The sequence below is a fragment of the Triturus cristatus genome, chromosome 7, assembly GCF_964204655.1.
Source record: "Triturus cristatus chromosome 7, aTriCri1.1, whole genome shotgun sequence".
NCBI classification, from domain to species: domain Eukaryota; kingdom Metazoa; phylum Chordata; class Amphibia; order Caudata; family Salamandridae; genus Triturus; species Triturus cristatus.
The window spans coordinates 629,344,741-629,359,365 of record NC_140590.1 but is presented as its reverse complement, the minus strand read 5'-3'; the positions used below and the strand labels follow the sequence as shown (position 1 = coordinate 629,359,365).

The following is a 14,625-nucleotide window of genomic DNA, read 5'->3' as shown; positions in this document are numbered from 1 at the left end:
TTTACAACTCTTACTTTCAGCCTTTTATCAGCACCATTGTGTGTTAGAAATGTTCTCAAAACCGCAAAGGAATTCCTCAGAAGACAAGCTATCTAACTAATCGTTAACCTGGATGACATCCTCTGTATGGACTAGTTCTAGGACCTTTTCAGAACCCGCCACGCATACCACCTCTCTCCTCGAGGGCTTGTGGTTTGTCATCAACAAGAAATCATCAATTTCAACCCTCACAGACAATTAACTTCTTGGGCTTTGTTATAGAATCCGTACAGGCTACTTTGAGCATCCTGCAGAAGAAGATGTCTAAGATTCACTAGGTTTTAAGAAATACTCTAGCCCAGCCAAAATCATCCCTGAGTCAGGTGGCGTGGATAGTGGGGTTACAATCCTTCTTAATCTATGCAATCTTCCCAGGCCCGCTGCACTACAGAGCCTCATATTTACTGAAAGGTCTTACGTACTCTGAACAGGTCCCACTCTAAGTGGATGCCAAGGAAGAAATCAAATGGTGCCTCACTCACATGGAGGCTTGGAACAGGAGAGCCATTTATGGATCGGACCCAGACATCATTATCAAGTTGGATATCAGTATGCGGCATTAGATGTGGAGAATCAACTACAGGAGGAAGCTGGTTGGACCAAGAGCACCAGCTCCGCATTAACTCTCTAGAGCTTCTGGCTGAATCCTTCTCCAGCAAAGGTTGGACTGGAAAAAGGCCCAATGTTGTATCTTTCTGAAGGTGGACAATATTTCAGCAGTGAGATATGTAAATCATTAGGGGGCACTTGATTAATGGTTCTCCCAGACGTAGTGAAAGACTTTTGGCAATTTTTCTCAAGCAATCAAGTCTCAGTGACAGCAGAATAGCTTCCGGGGGCAAGGGGAACTCGAGGTAGCTCAAGGACTCAAGAATGTGGAACTTAGACTCAAGCACTCAAGCAGGTGGAGGCTACTAATAGGAGTGTTCAACACAATCAACAAAATATGGGGCCAATGCACGGTGGACCTTTTTGTATCTTGGCCAGGTCATCAAATTCCATGATACTTCAGCTGGTGGCGACAGATGATTTTCTTCAGGATTGGCAACAGGAGAAGGGCAATTCCTTCCCTCCCTTCACCATGATTGCAAGAACTCCTGCACAGATCAGGTGCCAAAAAGTGTACATAGCGATAATCACCCCAATATGGAGATCTCAAGTGAGGTTTCAAGTTCATCTGAAACTTTCCAGGAGATTCTACAATCTCCCTACTCAACTTTTATTACGTTTTGAGGAAACCAGAGGGATTGCCACATCATCTTTGTCTGGAGGGCTAACTGCAACTGATGCCGTGGCGGAGTACAGGATTAAATGGAAAGTCCCAGAGCTTTCGGAACAGGCTGAAGAACTTATCCATAAAGCATGGGTTGATAGTACCACTAAAAAATATAAATTGGCATTATAATGATGCTTGGGTTGGTGTATGCACAAAAACCATGTTTCTGTGGGGTCAAGCATCGTTCACATTCTAAACTTTCTCTCTGAATTAGTCCTCCAGGGCTTGGCTTATAGGTCAGTAAATAACTTTAGGTTTGCCATCTCAGCAGGTTTTCCACCTGGGAGGTGGTAGAGCATCTGTTTGTACGGAAACTTCTCAGAGGCATTAACCTCTCACTTCCCCTAGAACCAAGATAATGTTAACCTTGGCACATGAACAATGTGCTGAATATATTTCTGTCCTGGCCACAGAACAAATGCCTGTCTAGGAAAGAATGTCTGCAAGTTTATCAATGTTGTTGTGTATTGTCTCGTATAGGAGAGTGTCTGATGTAAGAGATGATGACCGATGAGGTTAGGCCAATGGGTGAACACCAACTACTCATTTCAATTAGAAAACCCTTCTTAGCTCTCTCTTCGCCTACAATTGCCAGATAGCTTCAATGGGTAATGAAGGAAGCCAACATTAACACCACTATTTTTGGTGCCCATCCAGTGAGAGGCACCATGACGTGTAAGGCCTTCTCTGTAGGCGTGAGGCTCGAGGACATAATTAATTCTGCAAATTGGTCCTCTGATTCCATATTTAAAGGTTTTACTTTAAACCCATTATGGACATTGCCTCGGTGGTGGTAAATCAGCTTTGATTATACATAATCCTCGTCTCCTGTCATGACACAGAATGAACATTTTCTTAGAAATCGTAAAGGAAAGATTCAGTTCTATTAAGGACAAGGAGGCAGGGATTATCCCTCCTCACAGATTTAGATTCTGTCAACCACCCTCATTCTTTACACACAACATGCAATCTACTTCATCCTAACAATTGTCATTGTGGAGTAAGTAATCTATTTATGATGCTTAGAAAATGAGGTTCAGATTACCATGCTTATCTTCAGATATCTGACAGGGATAAACATTTTGGTATGCTTTATTGACAGAATAATTATATTTAACAGGAAATGAGCAGAAGACTGAATAATGGGCCGTTGACGAAATTCATGGCGGCGGTTGTGCAAAGACAGAGGAGGTATAGGAATCATTTATATCTCTTCAGGGAATAAAAGACACCGGATTGGACAGACTGTTTGTTCTTAATTTCCCTGGGTTCATGGGAAATGTAATTAGTATCTGTTTGGTTTATAAAGACTGATGGAGAATAAAGAAGAAAGTCAAGTGCATAATCCTCACCTTTGGGTCCTCAATAGAATTGAAACTTTCCTTTAAAATTGCTAGGAAATTTTTAATTCTGTCTCCTAATAAATTCATGACTTTCTAGTTCTTTCGGCTATGTTTACAGTCTAAGTGGACGTAGACAGCATAGGGAATGAGAGACTGGCCACTTACATGCAAAAGGTAGGTTCATTTCTGTATATCATTCTGTGAGTTCACACTTATTCCCTCATATGATATTTCTCTACATGTTGGTTTGCTAACATTTATGCCAGAATGATGGCTCAGAGAGTTAACAGCTTGCTGCTGGGATCCCAAGTGTTAACCCATCAAGGCAAGGAAAATTCACAATTCCACCCTTTCACACTTAGGAAATTGATCAAAATTAAATTGCGTAATAATAACTTTTTTGTTTACAGAGCTTTGAAATGTCAGATGAAACACTGTATAAAACATGCTATAGTTATTACTCTAAGGCAGTGGCGGACCATACAGGTAAAGACCTGTGAGGCGGGTGGAGAGAGTGCGGAGGGAGAAAGAGGCCCACCAGGATGCGCACGGGGGGAGCACGGCAGGGGGGGTGATTATAAGAAAAAACAAGATGTACCTGATGCTGCCGGCTACCTCGCGCTCCTCTGTTCCTGGTCCCAGCAGTCCCTTTGACATTGGGCTCTTCATCCTATCCCCACGCTGCTCTCAAGGATGAGAGCAGCGTGGGGATTGGCCTGAACAGGCTGGATTAACGCTTGCTCAGGCACAGAGAGTCTGTGCTGTTTCTCCTACCCGACTGTGCAATACAGCTGGGTTGGAGAAATATAAGTGCGCATGTCAGGTTTGTCGGCCTAAGACGGCCAGCCAAACTGGCATGCACACTTAAAAATGCTCATCTACCACTACTCCTTTTCCCATGGCCCAGCCCCTCCCTTCACACACTGGCTCAGAGCCATCAGCTGAAAAATAAAACTATAGTAAAATATAATTTTATTTTTTCAGCTGTTGGCTCTGGGCCAGTGGGACGACGCTCCACCGTCATTGTGAAGAAGCGTCGCTCTCTTCTTGAAAAACGTCTTCAAAGGCCAATGTAAATATAAGTGCATTTGAGATGTGAGTATCCTCAAATTGTTTGGGTCACATGTAAGCCTTAATTAAATCCACCCCTTGGTGAACAATATGTATAGGTCATTGCCAGTGAGTAGCTTATCTATTTACTTGATAAATAATTGATATTGTTTGGTTCCTGGGCACAGTGCCCTCCCATGTACAGTTCTAGCATGCTATGAAGTATTTATGTGAATTGCAACTAGTCAAATGAAATAAACAATCAGTATTTTTAAAGCAAATATTGAGTGGCGGAAGGAGGAAAACAAATAATGAATATAAGTGATATAAACAGTGAAAACAAGCACTGACTAAGCCAAAAGGTTTGACTTTTGGAAAGTGTGTGCACACATGCACACATTATCAATGTCCACACTGGCATAGGTCATACATCTCTGTTCACATAAAGACAAAGCACTTCACACACAAACAAATGCACAAACACTCACATGCAGAAGCAAGTAGAACACTGACCCAAGGCAGTAACGGGTCTCAGAGGCCACAGACGGTAACAAAACTCAGGTGCCCTGGGTGCAAAGGAGAAGCGATGAGCATTAATGGCCACGCTATGTTTCGGAGATGCGCAATCTGGAAATTATACACTACCTCGTAAGTTACAGAGCTAGTGTATGCATTATATGCAGCATAATTACAATGACAGCGAGTGCCTGGACCCCCTTCGGTGCAGGTGGGCGCCATTACACCATTAAACAGCAAACGAAGTACACGGCAGAGCTGTAGGCTGTCCCCGCGCTCGCTCAGGTGTGCCACAGATGAGGTGTCATGTGGGCTGCCAGTGCTGTTGAGGAGGTCTGTGTCCGAGACTGCCATCAATCATACGTGCACTGCATGCCTCCCCTTTGCAGACTCATACCACTGTTCTTCAAATGAAATGCCCATGAAAAGAAAACAACTGTCATGGCTGACCAGGACAGTGAACCAATGGACAGAGAAGTATGTGATTGACATTACGAGTAGTGGATGAAGGGGGTGACCTTTTGCCCTTCTGTCCGTGTAGATTACAATGATTTGCCATGAATGGGCAAAGTAATAATAAGTCAAAATAAATTGGATGCCCTAGAATGTATAAACCGTGGGGCTTATTTACGAGCCCCCTGCGCTTCATGTGACGCTCCTGCGGCGCAGATTACAGAATCATATTTATGAGGCCACCCAAAGTTCCATGCGTGGCTTTGGATGCCTCATAGAAATGGAGTAAGGCAAGGCAGCGCAAATTGCTGCGTTGCCCTACTCTGCCCTACTCTGTGCTCGGGAGGTGTTCCATGGGCATTGCAGTGGGTTTTCCCACGCAACACCCATCGATTTTGACGCTACCCCAGATTTACAAGAGCAACCTGGGGAAGTGCCAATTCCTTACGCCTCCCGCGGTGAGGCGCAACAAGAAAATTTGTCTTTATTTCTTGTTCTTTCCTCTCTCTATGTGTGCTGCATTATGCAGCACACAGAGAAAGAAGGAAAATGCCTCTCTGTATTGGCGCCCCTTCCTGCACAAAAACAATCCTGCCGTCAACACAGGCACCCTTGCACCATGGTGCAAGGGCGCCTGCTTCGGCGCTAGACAGTCAAAACGGATCCAGCGCAGGGAGAAAGGAAGGAACGCACCGTATTGCATGAATACAGTGCATTTCTTTCCTTTCGCTTTGGCTTAGGGCAGCGCAGCAAGATGACTTGTTGCGCTGTCCTATGTCAAATTTCTGTAAATAAGGGCCTGGAATCTTTATATTTATTCTATCTCTGTTGTTTGGTTAAAGTTTACATCAAAATTACAAGGGCTCCTAATATGGACTATACATTAAAGACATTTGCCAAAACAAAATACTTAGAAATAAAAATATCTAAAGGAAAAAATAGATTTGTTCACAGTTACTTGGAGAATGTAGGCTTTATGCATTTGACATTAGCCAAAGTCAGAGGTTCATGCTATCTGATTGGATGAGCTGATATATGCAGGGAGAGACGTCAGAAGGGATAGGAGTGGGTATGAAGCACTACTCCTCTATCCCTTCACTTTTTTTAGTGTCCTGTCTCATGCTGAAAATGGCAGTTTTAGACGCTGTTTATTAATGAAAAGTAGGCTAACCAGGGTATAACACTTGGGGCCAATTTTACTCAGAGGCGGTCGCCACAATGAAGAGGTGGTGGGCCTGGTGGAGGGGGTACAGGGGAGCATTGGAGGGGAGCACGTGTGGGGGTAATAAAAAAAAGAAAACACTTACCTCGAGCTGCCGCCCCCCTCCCGCATTGCGCCTCATCCTTCCTGGTCCCAGCAAGCACTGGAGCAGCATCACGGACTCCCTGTGCAATCCCCACGCTGCTCTCATACTATGAGAGTTGCATGGGGATTGGCCTGAGTGGACGCTCTGCTCAGACCAGGGAGTCTGCAGGGGTTTCTCCAGCCTGTCTGTTCAATGTAGCTGGGCTGGAGAAACCTAAGTGCGCATTTATGTTTTGGTCAGCATGACTCTGCCGGCCAAACACATATGGGCACTTAGGGAGTGCTCATAGCCCTCCTCCTCCCCATGCCCCGACCCCTCTGTGCACAAGCTGGCTCAGAGCTGGCAAATGAAAAATACAAAAGATGCTAGAATTTTTTTTTATTTTTCATTTGCTGGCTCAGAGCCAGGCAGTGTGGCAATCCCCTCCGACATTGCGGAGGAGCCACCGCTGGTTTTACTAACAGTTTGATATGTGTTTGTGTCACAAAAGTGAGGCAACCCAGCACAGAATATTTTTTAGTGATTTAATTTCCAGTGCAAAACTTGTTTGGGCTTGGAAAGTAGTCTGAAAGTTATTGAAAGCAGTGTGCTGCACTGTACAGCACAAATACAAAGTAGGAAAAGTTTGAAAAGTTGTGTAGACTTGCTATTTTGTACTGGAAGGAAACCATTCCAGTACAAAACCTATGCTAGACTCACGCATACAGCCTTGCACAATGAGGCAATAGTGTGAGTGTGTGGTGCTTGGCTGCAAAATTCTGCGCCATCGCGAGGGAGAGGGAAGGAGAGCACCATATGTCAGAAGATCATGAAGCTCCCATATTTTCCTTTTCTCTGACTGGAAGACATTTTTCTTAACTTCAAAAAAGGTGCAGTGGCATCTGGCATGCCTGGATGTAAGACTACGGGTATGAAGATATAAGCATGTACCTCAATATCATAAAAAATCAGGTTTGTCATAATGACCACAACATTGCTCGTTGAATAGATTATAGTGTCTCTTCCTGTTGTAAGCATTCTGTCATCATGTGACCGGCAGTAGCTGACCTACCTGTGACTGTGAGTGTTAGTTCCTTGCTGCTCCTCTGCTTGCTGTCTGCATTCACGCCGCACTTGTAGAACCCAGAGTGCGAGACTTGAGCAGGGACTATGGAGTACACAGCTCTCGCAGACACGGAAGTGACGTTGTAGATCAGGCTGTCCTCTTTATAGAAATAATACTGGATCTGGACGGGAGAGCTCTGGATGATGTCCACGCTGCAGGTCAGGTTGATCCCCGTGCCCCTTCTGACCTCACTGGAGGGTGAGGCACTCAGCACGATGTTATTGATGGTAAATACTGTGCAGTGAAATAAAAATGAGATGTCAGATTAATAGCTCACACGCACGGATGTTCTGTGGAACAGCAACACACTGCAAGCTATCGGCGAGATTGCACAGCTGTACTTGATCAGTCTGTTACCACTAGAAAAGCACACACCGGCTCTGCTTAATGGTGCACGGCCCAGGTACTGTGCATATTAATGGTGCATGAGATAAGCATGCCTGGATACAAGCGGGCCCCGCTTCTCTCCTGTTCGTCTTCAGTCATAGGAAGAGTTGGGCTCTAGGGTGACCAGCTGGCATGGGTGCAAATTCAGGACAGTGAGTGTAAAAATTCAGGACAGAAGGTCAGAATTCAGGACAAAAATTCAGGACAGAAGATCAGAATTCGGGACAAACATTTGCGACAAAAGGTAAGTTTTACAGACACATCAGAGGAGGTCGGGCAATATGACATGAGTAAATAGACAATCAACACAAGTACAAGTCAAAATAAATGTATATTAGGTTGAGACAACCTTGCACTGCATCTGTTGTGTGTGCGAGTGAAACTGAAACACCTGCATTTGCATAATAAAAACAAAAGAAATGAAGAAAAAGATCAAAGCCGAAGGCTTCTCAGATCTTACATTCCCCCTCTCCCCCATTGAAAAAAAACACCCGATCAGATCAATCATCCCAAGGGGATGTGATGTGTAAAAGCTAAAGGGGCTTGGGGAGAAAAGGGGGGTGGGGACATGATGATAAAAACAGCACAAATGCAGAAACTTTGCACTATTGGAGCAAAAGAAATAAACAATAAAGAACAATTGTATTTGCACCATTATCACTGCTTGTGTGACAATTTAACCCCTTCAGTGCCCGCCCCTTTCCCCGCCCTGTGCCGGCCGTTTCATTAGCGGGCGGGGTTTATGACGAGCTGGTCTCGTCATGGGCACAGCGCAACCGCGGCCCATGACGAGACCAGCTCGTCACGGGCATTGAAGAGGTTAAGAGGCTAACAAGGGATGCACCTGGGTAACATGCGCCGAAATGAAACCTCCACCTCCCCAGGGCTTGGCACCTGGTGAGCTGACAGGAGCCCTGTTGACAAAAGCAGTTTGCCCTGCCCTGGGCTCTGGCAGGAGGAGGCCCAGCAAATGCTGTCCCTGCACAGGGAAGCCCATTATCATTCTGTATGTGATAATTAGGCCGACACACAGAATGATAATGGGCGGTAGCAGTCTGTGCCAGGTAGGAGAGGGGCTGCTGCAGGCCACTGATCACAGCAGGAGCGTAAGCTGGCCCCTGCAGTGAGAGTTACAGGAGTCTCAGGCTGCTGGCAGGGGGCAGCTCACTCCAATGTCTGAAATTACCAACAAAATGCGTGTGTGAAATAATTCCTCACGGACAATGGACAAGAGGCCCAAATAACGGTCAGTCCGTGAGATTTACGGACGGTTGGTCACCCTACTTCTGCTCAGCAGTGTTCCTACTAAACACAGCTGCTGGGAGCTGATTACTAGCAGGACACAGGAAAGGGAGGCCAAACTAGAGGATTTACTTCCAGGAGAGACCATATCAGCTCCTGGCCAATAGGACAAACATGTGAGCATAGCTGCCAACTTTTCAAATTCCTTATGTGTGACATTCCATTGCCGAATGTGTGACACTTTGAGTGACATTTTAACAGGATTAAACCTAGCTATGAAGTCTATGTAAACAAATATAATAAATTACACCTCTTTTGGGAAATGTACAGCTCTAGAACATCTCTTGCTGTCACTGCCCTAATTCCTCATCCTTCCATCATTTTACATGCCGTGATATTATACAATTAACACGTCTGCGCCTTGAGGGCTTTACTGAGGGGCACCGAATGGAGCACCCACCGCCTCACACAACGACGACCTTCACAGCCCCCAGAGGCCCTTGCAGAGGGAGTGGCTGCAGCAAGTGAGGCACAGGGTCCAGCCTCTGAGACATTGCAGTCTGAGGTTTTCATTAAGGGAGCAGTAAGTGACCACAAATAATCACCTTTCTCACTGAGGACAGTCACTCACCCTGAGGGATTGGGCCAGCGTCCCCGGAAATGTAACCTACTTGAACCCACCTCCCTTCTGAGGCCTCTGCTCACAAGTGGTCACTGAGTACCACTGCGCATCATGTTGCCCTCCTCACCACATGCCACCCCCCCGGCCAGCCCAACCACTCCCCTGCCTACGAGTTTTTGTATAGTCATGCTCAGATTAGGGCCAGGGCCATCTCCTTCTCAGGAGCGGAGGAGCATTGCCGTGCCTGCTGAGAGTGCAGCAGGCAAACACAAATAAATAAAATGGCATTTGAATGTGATTTTATTTATTTGCCACTGCACCAGCTTGTGCTGTCTACAGCGGGAGAGTGGGGGCTAGGCTGAATCCTGCAATAGCAGGATATCAGCACTAGTCTGCAGCCGTGCTCCAGCTCCTCGTGTTTATGGTGAGTAGCATCTTCATGCCCCACTTTTTAGGTCTCGCCCAGGCAGCGCTTGCGCTGTCTCTTCGAGACATGCTGTATTCAGGATATGGGCATAAAGCTCTGCCCACTTTCTGCCCGTCTTTCTAATTGGCTCCTGTCCTTGTCCTTTGTAAATGGTGGCTTTTTATTGGTCAATAGGCATTGTAGTCCATCCTGAGTACTGCCTTGTCTCTTCTTGTAACCTCCCATGAGGGCACCCCCTGTTACATGTGTTGTTACTCCCTAAGTTTTAATTACAGCCTCTGAGCACTAATTTCTTAAAGCAGATCACACTCTTGGTCCTAAGCAAGGCTGGCAGTGGTTACTTTACTCACTAGCACATCTCACATTTATATGAGACCTTATATAAATGTACCTTCATCAGCTCCACAAAGAGTACAACCTAATCTGGAATGATTATAATAATTCTTTTGTCACATTTCAAAGCTACTAATTGTATATATGGACATACGTATTTGAATGTACTCGTGGCACTGTCTTGCATGTAATGCAATATGGGCTGGGTGGATTTACAATGTTTTTTCCAGGGTGCAGTACCATATGTGGCTAAAAGAGGTCCAATTGGCCACAATGGTACTGCACCCTGCAACATGGCTCGGTAAAAAACATTGGCATTTATAAGCCAATATGTCCAACTCCAACCAATGCGAGACCAATTGCATTTCCAATCAATATGTCTTGCATTTGTTAATGCTTTTTTTTATACCATTATCAAGAGTGCTATGTAAATATAATAAAGCTACTGCAAATAAAAAACAAAAGTAAAAAACATTGATATTTTCAACGCAAACAGCTCAAACTTTAACAAATGCGAGACCTATTGCATTGCAAATGCTGGTTTCTATTGAAGCTAGCCACTACTGATTAGGACTCTGAATCTAATTAATTTGCTGCACACACTGAGAGTTAGTAACTTACGCAGCACTCACTGAGTTACGTAACGCTAAATTCATTAAACTTACACCTGCATAGAGGTTGAGAAGCCACAGAAAATATGAGCCAAGCTCGAGCCAGGTCCCTCACTCAGGCTCAGCTCTAGGTCTTCCTGGAATATGAAGCCCAAAACAAACTAAGCCTTCATGTGACTTCTGCCTGCCACCCACGCTGTAACCTCATGCAACCATAGAGAAAGTGCTACCCTTCTTGGGGCCTAATTGCACAACGTGAAAACAGAAAACCTTGGATCAATCCCAAAATCCTCACTTGATCAAATTGATTGATCCTAGACCAATATTTTATTTCACTGAGCTTCTTTATTCTTCATCATCACATATGAGAGTGCCTTTAAATATATAAATTCAGGATGCATGCTGTATAAAAAAACCTCTCTCGTGGTTGATTTAATGTAATATAATGTTCTATGTGCAATAAACATCTAGTCAACATATACGGTGCACGACAAGTCTCCTCTGCAAGTGTGCAACTTTTGTGACTGCTGATAGCCGAGCTCCACGAAGCACAACAGAATTGGGACAGCTAGTCAGGGGACAGAGCACAAGTCGATAGTCTAAAGTGTTTATGACCTCCTGCAGCCAATGTTGAGCTGGAACAAAGTAATGTAGAGCCCATGCCCACACCCCATCTACTACCAAATGGATCATGACACGGTGTGAGTATATATAATCACAATGTAAGATGGGGGACATGGAGCAGTTTGGAAAAAGGTCCTGTACCGATGCTCCAAGAGGCTATGCATAGACACTATGGGTGGTATCAGTTCCTAAAGGGAGATCGAGTAAGAGCTATAACAGTGCAGGTAGGTACTGCGACTCGGGATGGGTGTCTCCGAAGACAGGCTTGGAGTGTGTATAGGGTGGGGGAGTGGTACTCCTGCGCGGGTAGTAGTTGTGCCCTCACACACCCTTGCGGGTGCAAAGCATCATCATTGGGTACTGCTCCTCGTGGGGGTGGCGCTGCTGTCCCTCACGGGCCCTACTGGAGGGCACTCTGTTGGAAATCTTTTTAGGAGTCGCCGCAGTTGTGCATGTGTGTGTGTGGGTTAAGTGGGGGATAGTGAGTGACAATAAAATGGCCCGTTGGTACCCTTGTAAATTTATTCGTAGGTCCTCTGGGTCAGGTGAAAATGAAACAGGGATGGAGGCGCAGATAGCGCAGAAATGAGAGGGGGGACTAAAAGATGTTCTCCCGCTGCTCTCAACCCGTATGTGAATCTAGAAAGAGCTATTTAGTGAGTGATGGGTGGTCGACATGTTTCGCGCTTCCCTTGGTCCCTAAAGGATCCCTTAGCGCTTCATCAGGCCTGTGGTAAAGAAAAAGGAAAAGAAGGGAATCAGGGAGGAAGACACCGTATATTCCCTTATTACCATATGTCAGGTGAGTGTAATAGATACTGTAAGTGGGCACGTCTTATTCGTGTCCTTTACTCTGAACCTAACGGAGACAAAGAGGGAGAGGGAGGAAAAAAAACATGGTATGAGTCATGTCATAGTGAGGGCAACATCATCAACACTACATGCATCACTCCGTATGTTTAGAACCTAAACATGCAGTGAAGAGAGAGTGAAGGTAAGGACCAATGCTAGAGTCACATTACCAGGTGTGGTGAGTAAGCATATTCTCGTGTGATCGATAAAAATGCTTAACTTAGGCAATGGAACAGTGGGAGAGAGGTGGGGAATTAAATCAAGTGGAGCTATCTGGTTCACTTCTGGAACTGGATAACGGAGATCCTACCATCTGTAGGTAAAGCATAATGGTAAAGATGGACGCTATGCGGAATGAGACTAATACGTAGAATAATGTGGCAAACTGGTGTAGCAGCAAGTATGACCCTCGCTGCAGCTCCAGAAGTGCCGTACGATCGAAGTCTGTGGTGGAGTTTGCTTGAGCTCACAGGATACGCGAGGAGAAGGAGCTAATACCCGTGAGGGGAGGACAGCAGAAGTTTATACGCAGTGTTCATTAGTTGTATCATGCATGTTTCTTACGATATGGCGCTATATTCAAAAAGAAAGTGCAGGTTAAAAACAGAAGGCGATACAACCTAGAGAGCAACAGAATTGTAAAAACAGTCTTATATCTCCTCCCCGTTATGCAGGTAAATACCAGGTGGCGGTACAATCTGAAATGAATCAGGATATGAAAAAACAGTAGGTCATACCCTCCCTGTTATGGAGAAGGGCTGCTTCGGCGGTAGCCGTCTGGTGAGAAGGGGAAACTGCAAAATGAAACAGACACAACGAGGGAAAGGAAAAAAAAGGGGAACACGCTGAAATTAGTGCAGGCGGAAAGAATGCCATGCGTGTTGCGTGTTACCTGATTTCTTGGAAAGCTGGCAGCAGCGGTAAGAAAAACTTACGTCTCGCCCCTCTTATGAAACCTGGAAACCTGTTCTTCCTCCAGGGCCGCCGGTGACTTACAAGCGGGAGGATAGCGGCATATATTGTGTCTCATCATTGCTAAGAGACGCGATGAGGTGGACGTTAGGGGGCGGGGGCAATGGTAGATGGTGTAGCAGCTGCCTTCGCAAAGCGGCGGCCATCTTGGAATGTGTGTATTATTGTGGTAAATGCCAAGATCAGGCATTACGAAAGGAATAACTTTGTGATTATGTACAGGAAGATGCTGGCAAATACCATTCATGCTATAAATTGAAACCCCCTCACGGGGGCTGGGTGTTGAAAAGGTGTTGTTGCCTAATTAGAAAGCGGTTATTCTGGCAGCACAAAGACAGGCACGTAGATAACGGCCAACTGTGGAGGTACTTAGAAGTGGCAAAGCGTGAGACCACTAACTGAAACTGTGTTATCACAGGGTGTTTAAGAAGAGAGGCACCACGTAACAAAATAGTGGCAATCAGTTATAAGGTAGGCCAATCCATATACAGGTCTGAAACGTGTATGTGTGAGATTGCTAAGTTAGGGCACCTAGTGTAGGCATATAGTATATCCCCCATACGCGGATACCTAGGAGATGTCAGTGGTGTGTGCGCTATGTACTGTCACAACGCATGGGTCATAGCACGGATGCGCAAGTGACTATCCATGGATAACGGTGTCACGCTCTACTGTATATATACACAAAGGTCGGGATATAGTTGGAAGAAAAACAACCTCAATACAGAACGCACACGGATCATGTAAAACTCTGCGATATGTAGAGAGTGTGGGAAAAAAATAGATGTAGTTTCTGTGAGAATAGGTACACGTGGTGCCTATGATGACAAGTCATTCCACGGTATCTCATCATTCAGACCGTTAACGTTACTCTTGAGTCTGAACACCCAAAGCTGTTCATTCCTGAACAGGGCTGACGGTGTCCACAGCGGATTCTGTTCTATGACAGTCCATTGTAGACTCTCTGGAGGGTGATTGTTTTCCAGAAAGTGGCTTTGTAAGTGGGTTGCTGTTCTTTTGCAATGGATTGTACTCTTGTGCTCACCAATGCGGATTTTCACTGGTCTTGCTGTCATGCTTATATATTTATATCCACAGGAGCATGTGATTAAGTATACACAGTTTTTAGAGTTACAGTTGGTATGGCGTCTTTGCTGCCATGGTCTCATGAGTCCCAAGTCTAGCTCCTTAGATGATTTAGTTTGTGGGCAAACTGTGCAGGAGCCACATGGGAAATGGCCTATTACTGGAGGTAATGTCAAAAATGTGGGTTGAGGCCGGATGGTAGTTTTGGGACGGGTGTGTACCAAAATATCCTTGAGATTCTGTGTGCGTTTAAACGCAAAAAGTGGTGGAGGACCTGGGTCAAGGAGCCTGTCTCCAGTATCTTCCAGTGTTTTTTCACAATCTTCTGAATTTTGTTTGAATTGGGAGTGAAAGAAGTCACGCATGTAAGTGTACTGGTT

General features: G+C 45.3%; 1 protein-coding gene across 1 annotated transcript in view; it reads right to left on the bottom strand.

Annotated features, from left to right (window-relative positions):
* The window catches only part of PECAM1 (platelet and endothelial cell adhesion molecule 1), a 435,744-nt gene that overhangs the window by 378,460 nt on the left and 42,659 nt on the right, over nucleotides 1-14,625 (bottom strand). Inside the window, exon 3 of the mRNA XM_085617241.1 lies at nucleotides 7,036-7,323. Within this exon, the coding sequence (XP_085473367.1) occupies nucleotides 7,036-7,323 (288 nt within the window). The remainder of the gene's footprint in view (nucleotides 1-7,035; nucleotides 7,324-14,625) is intronic.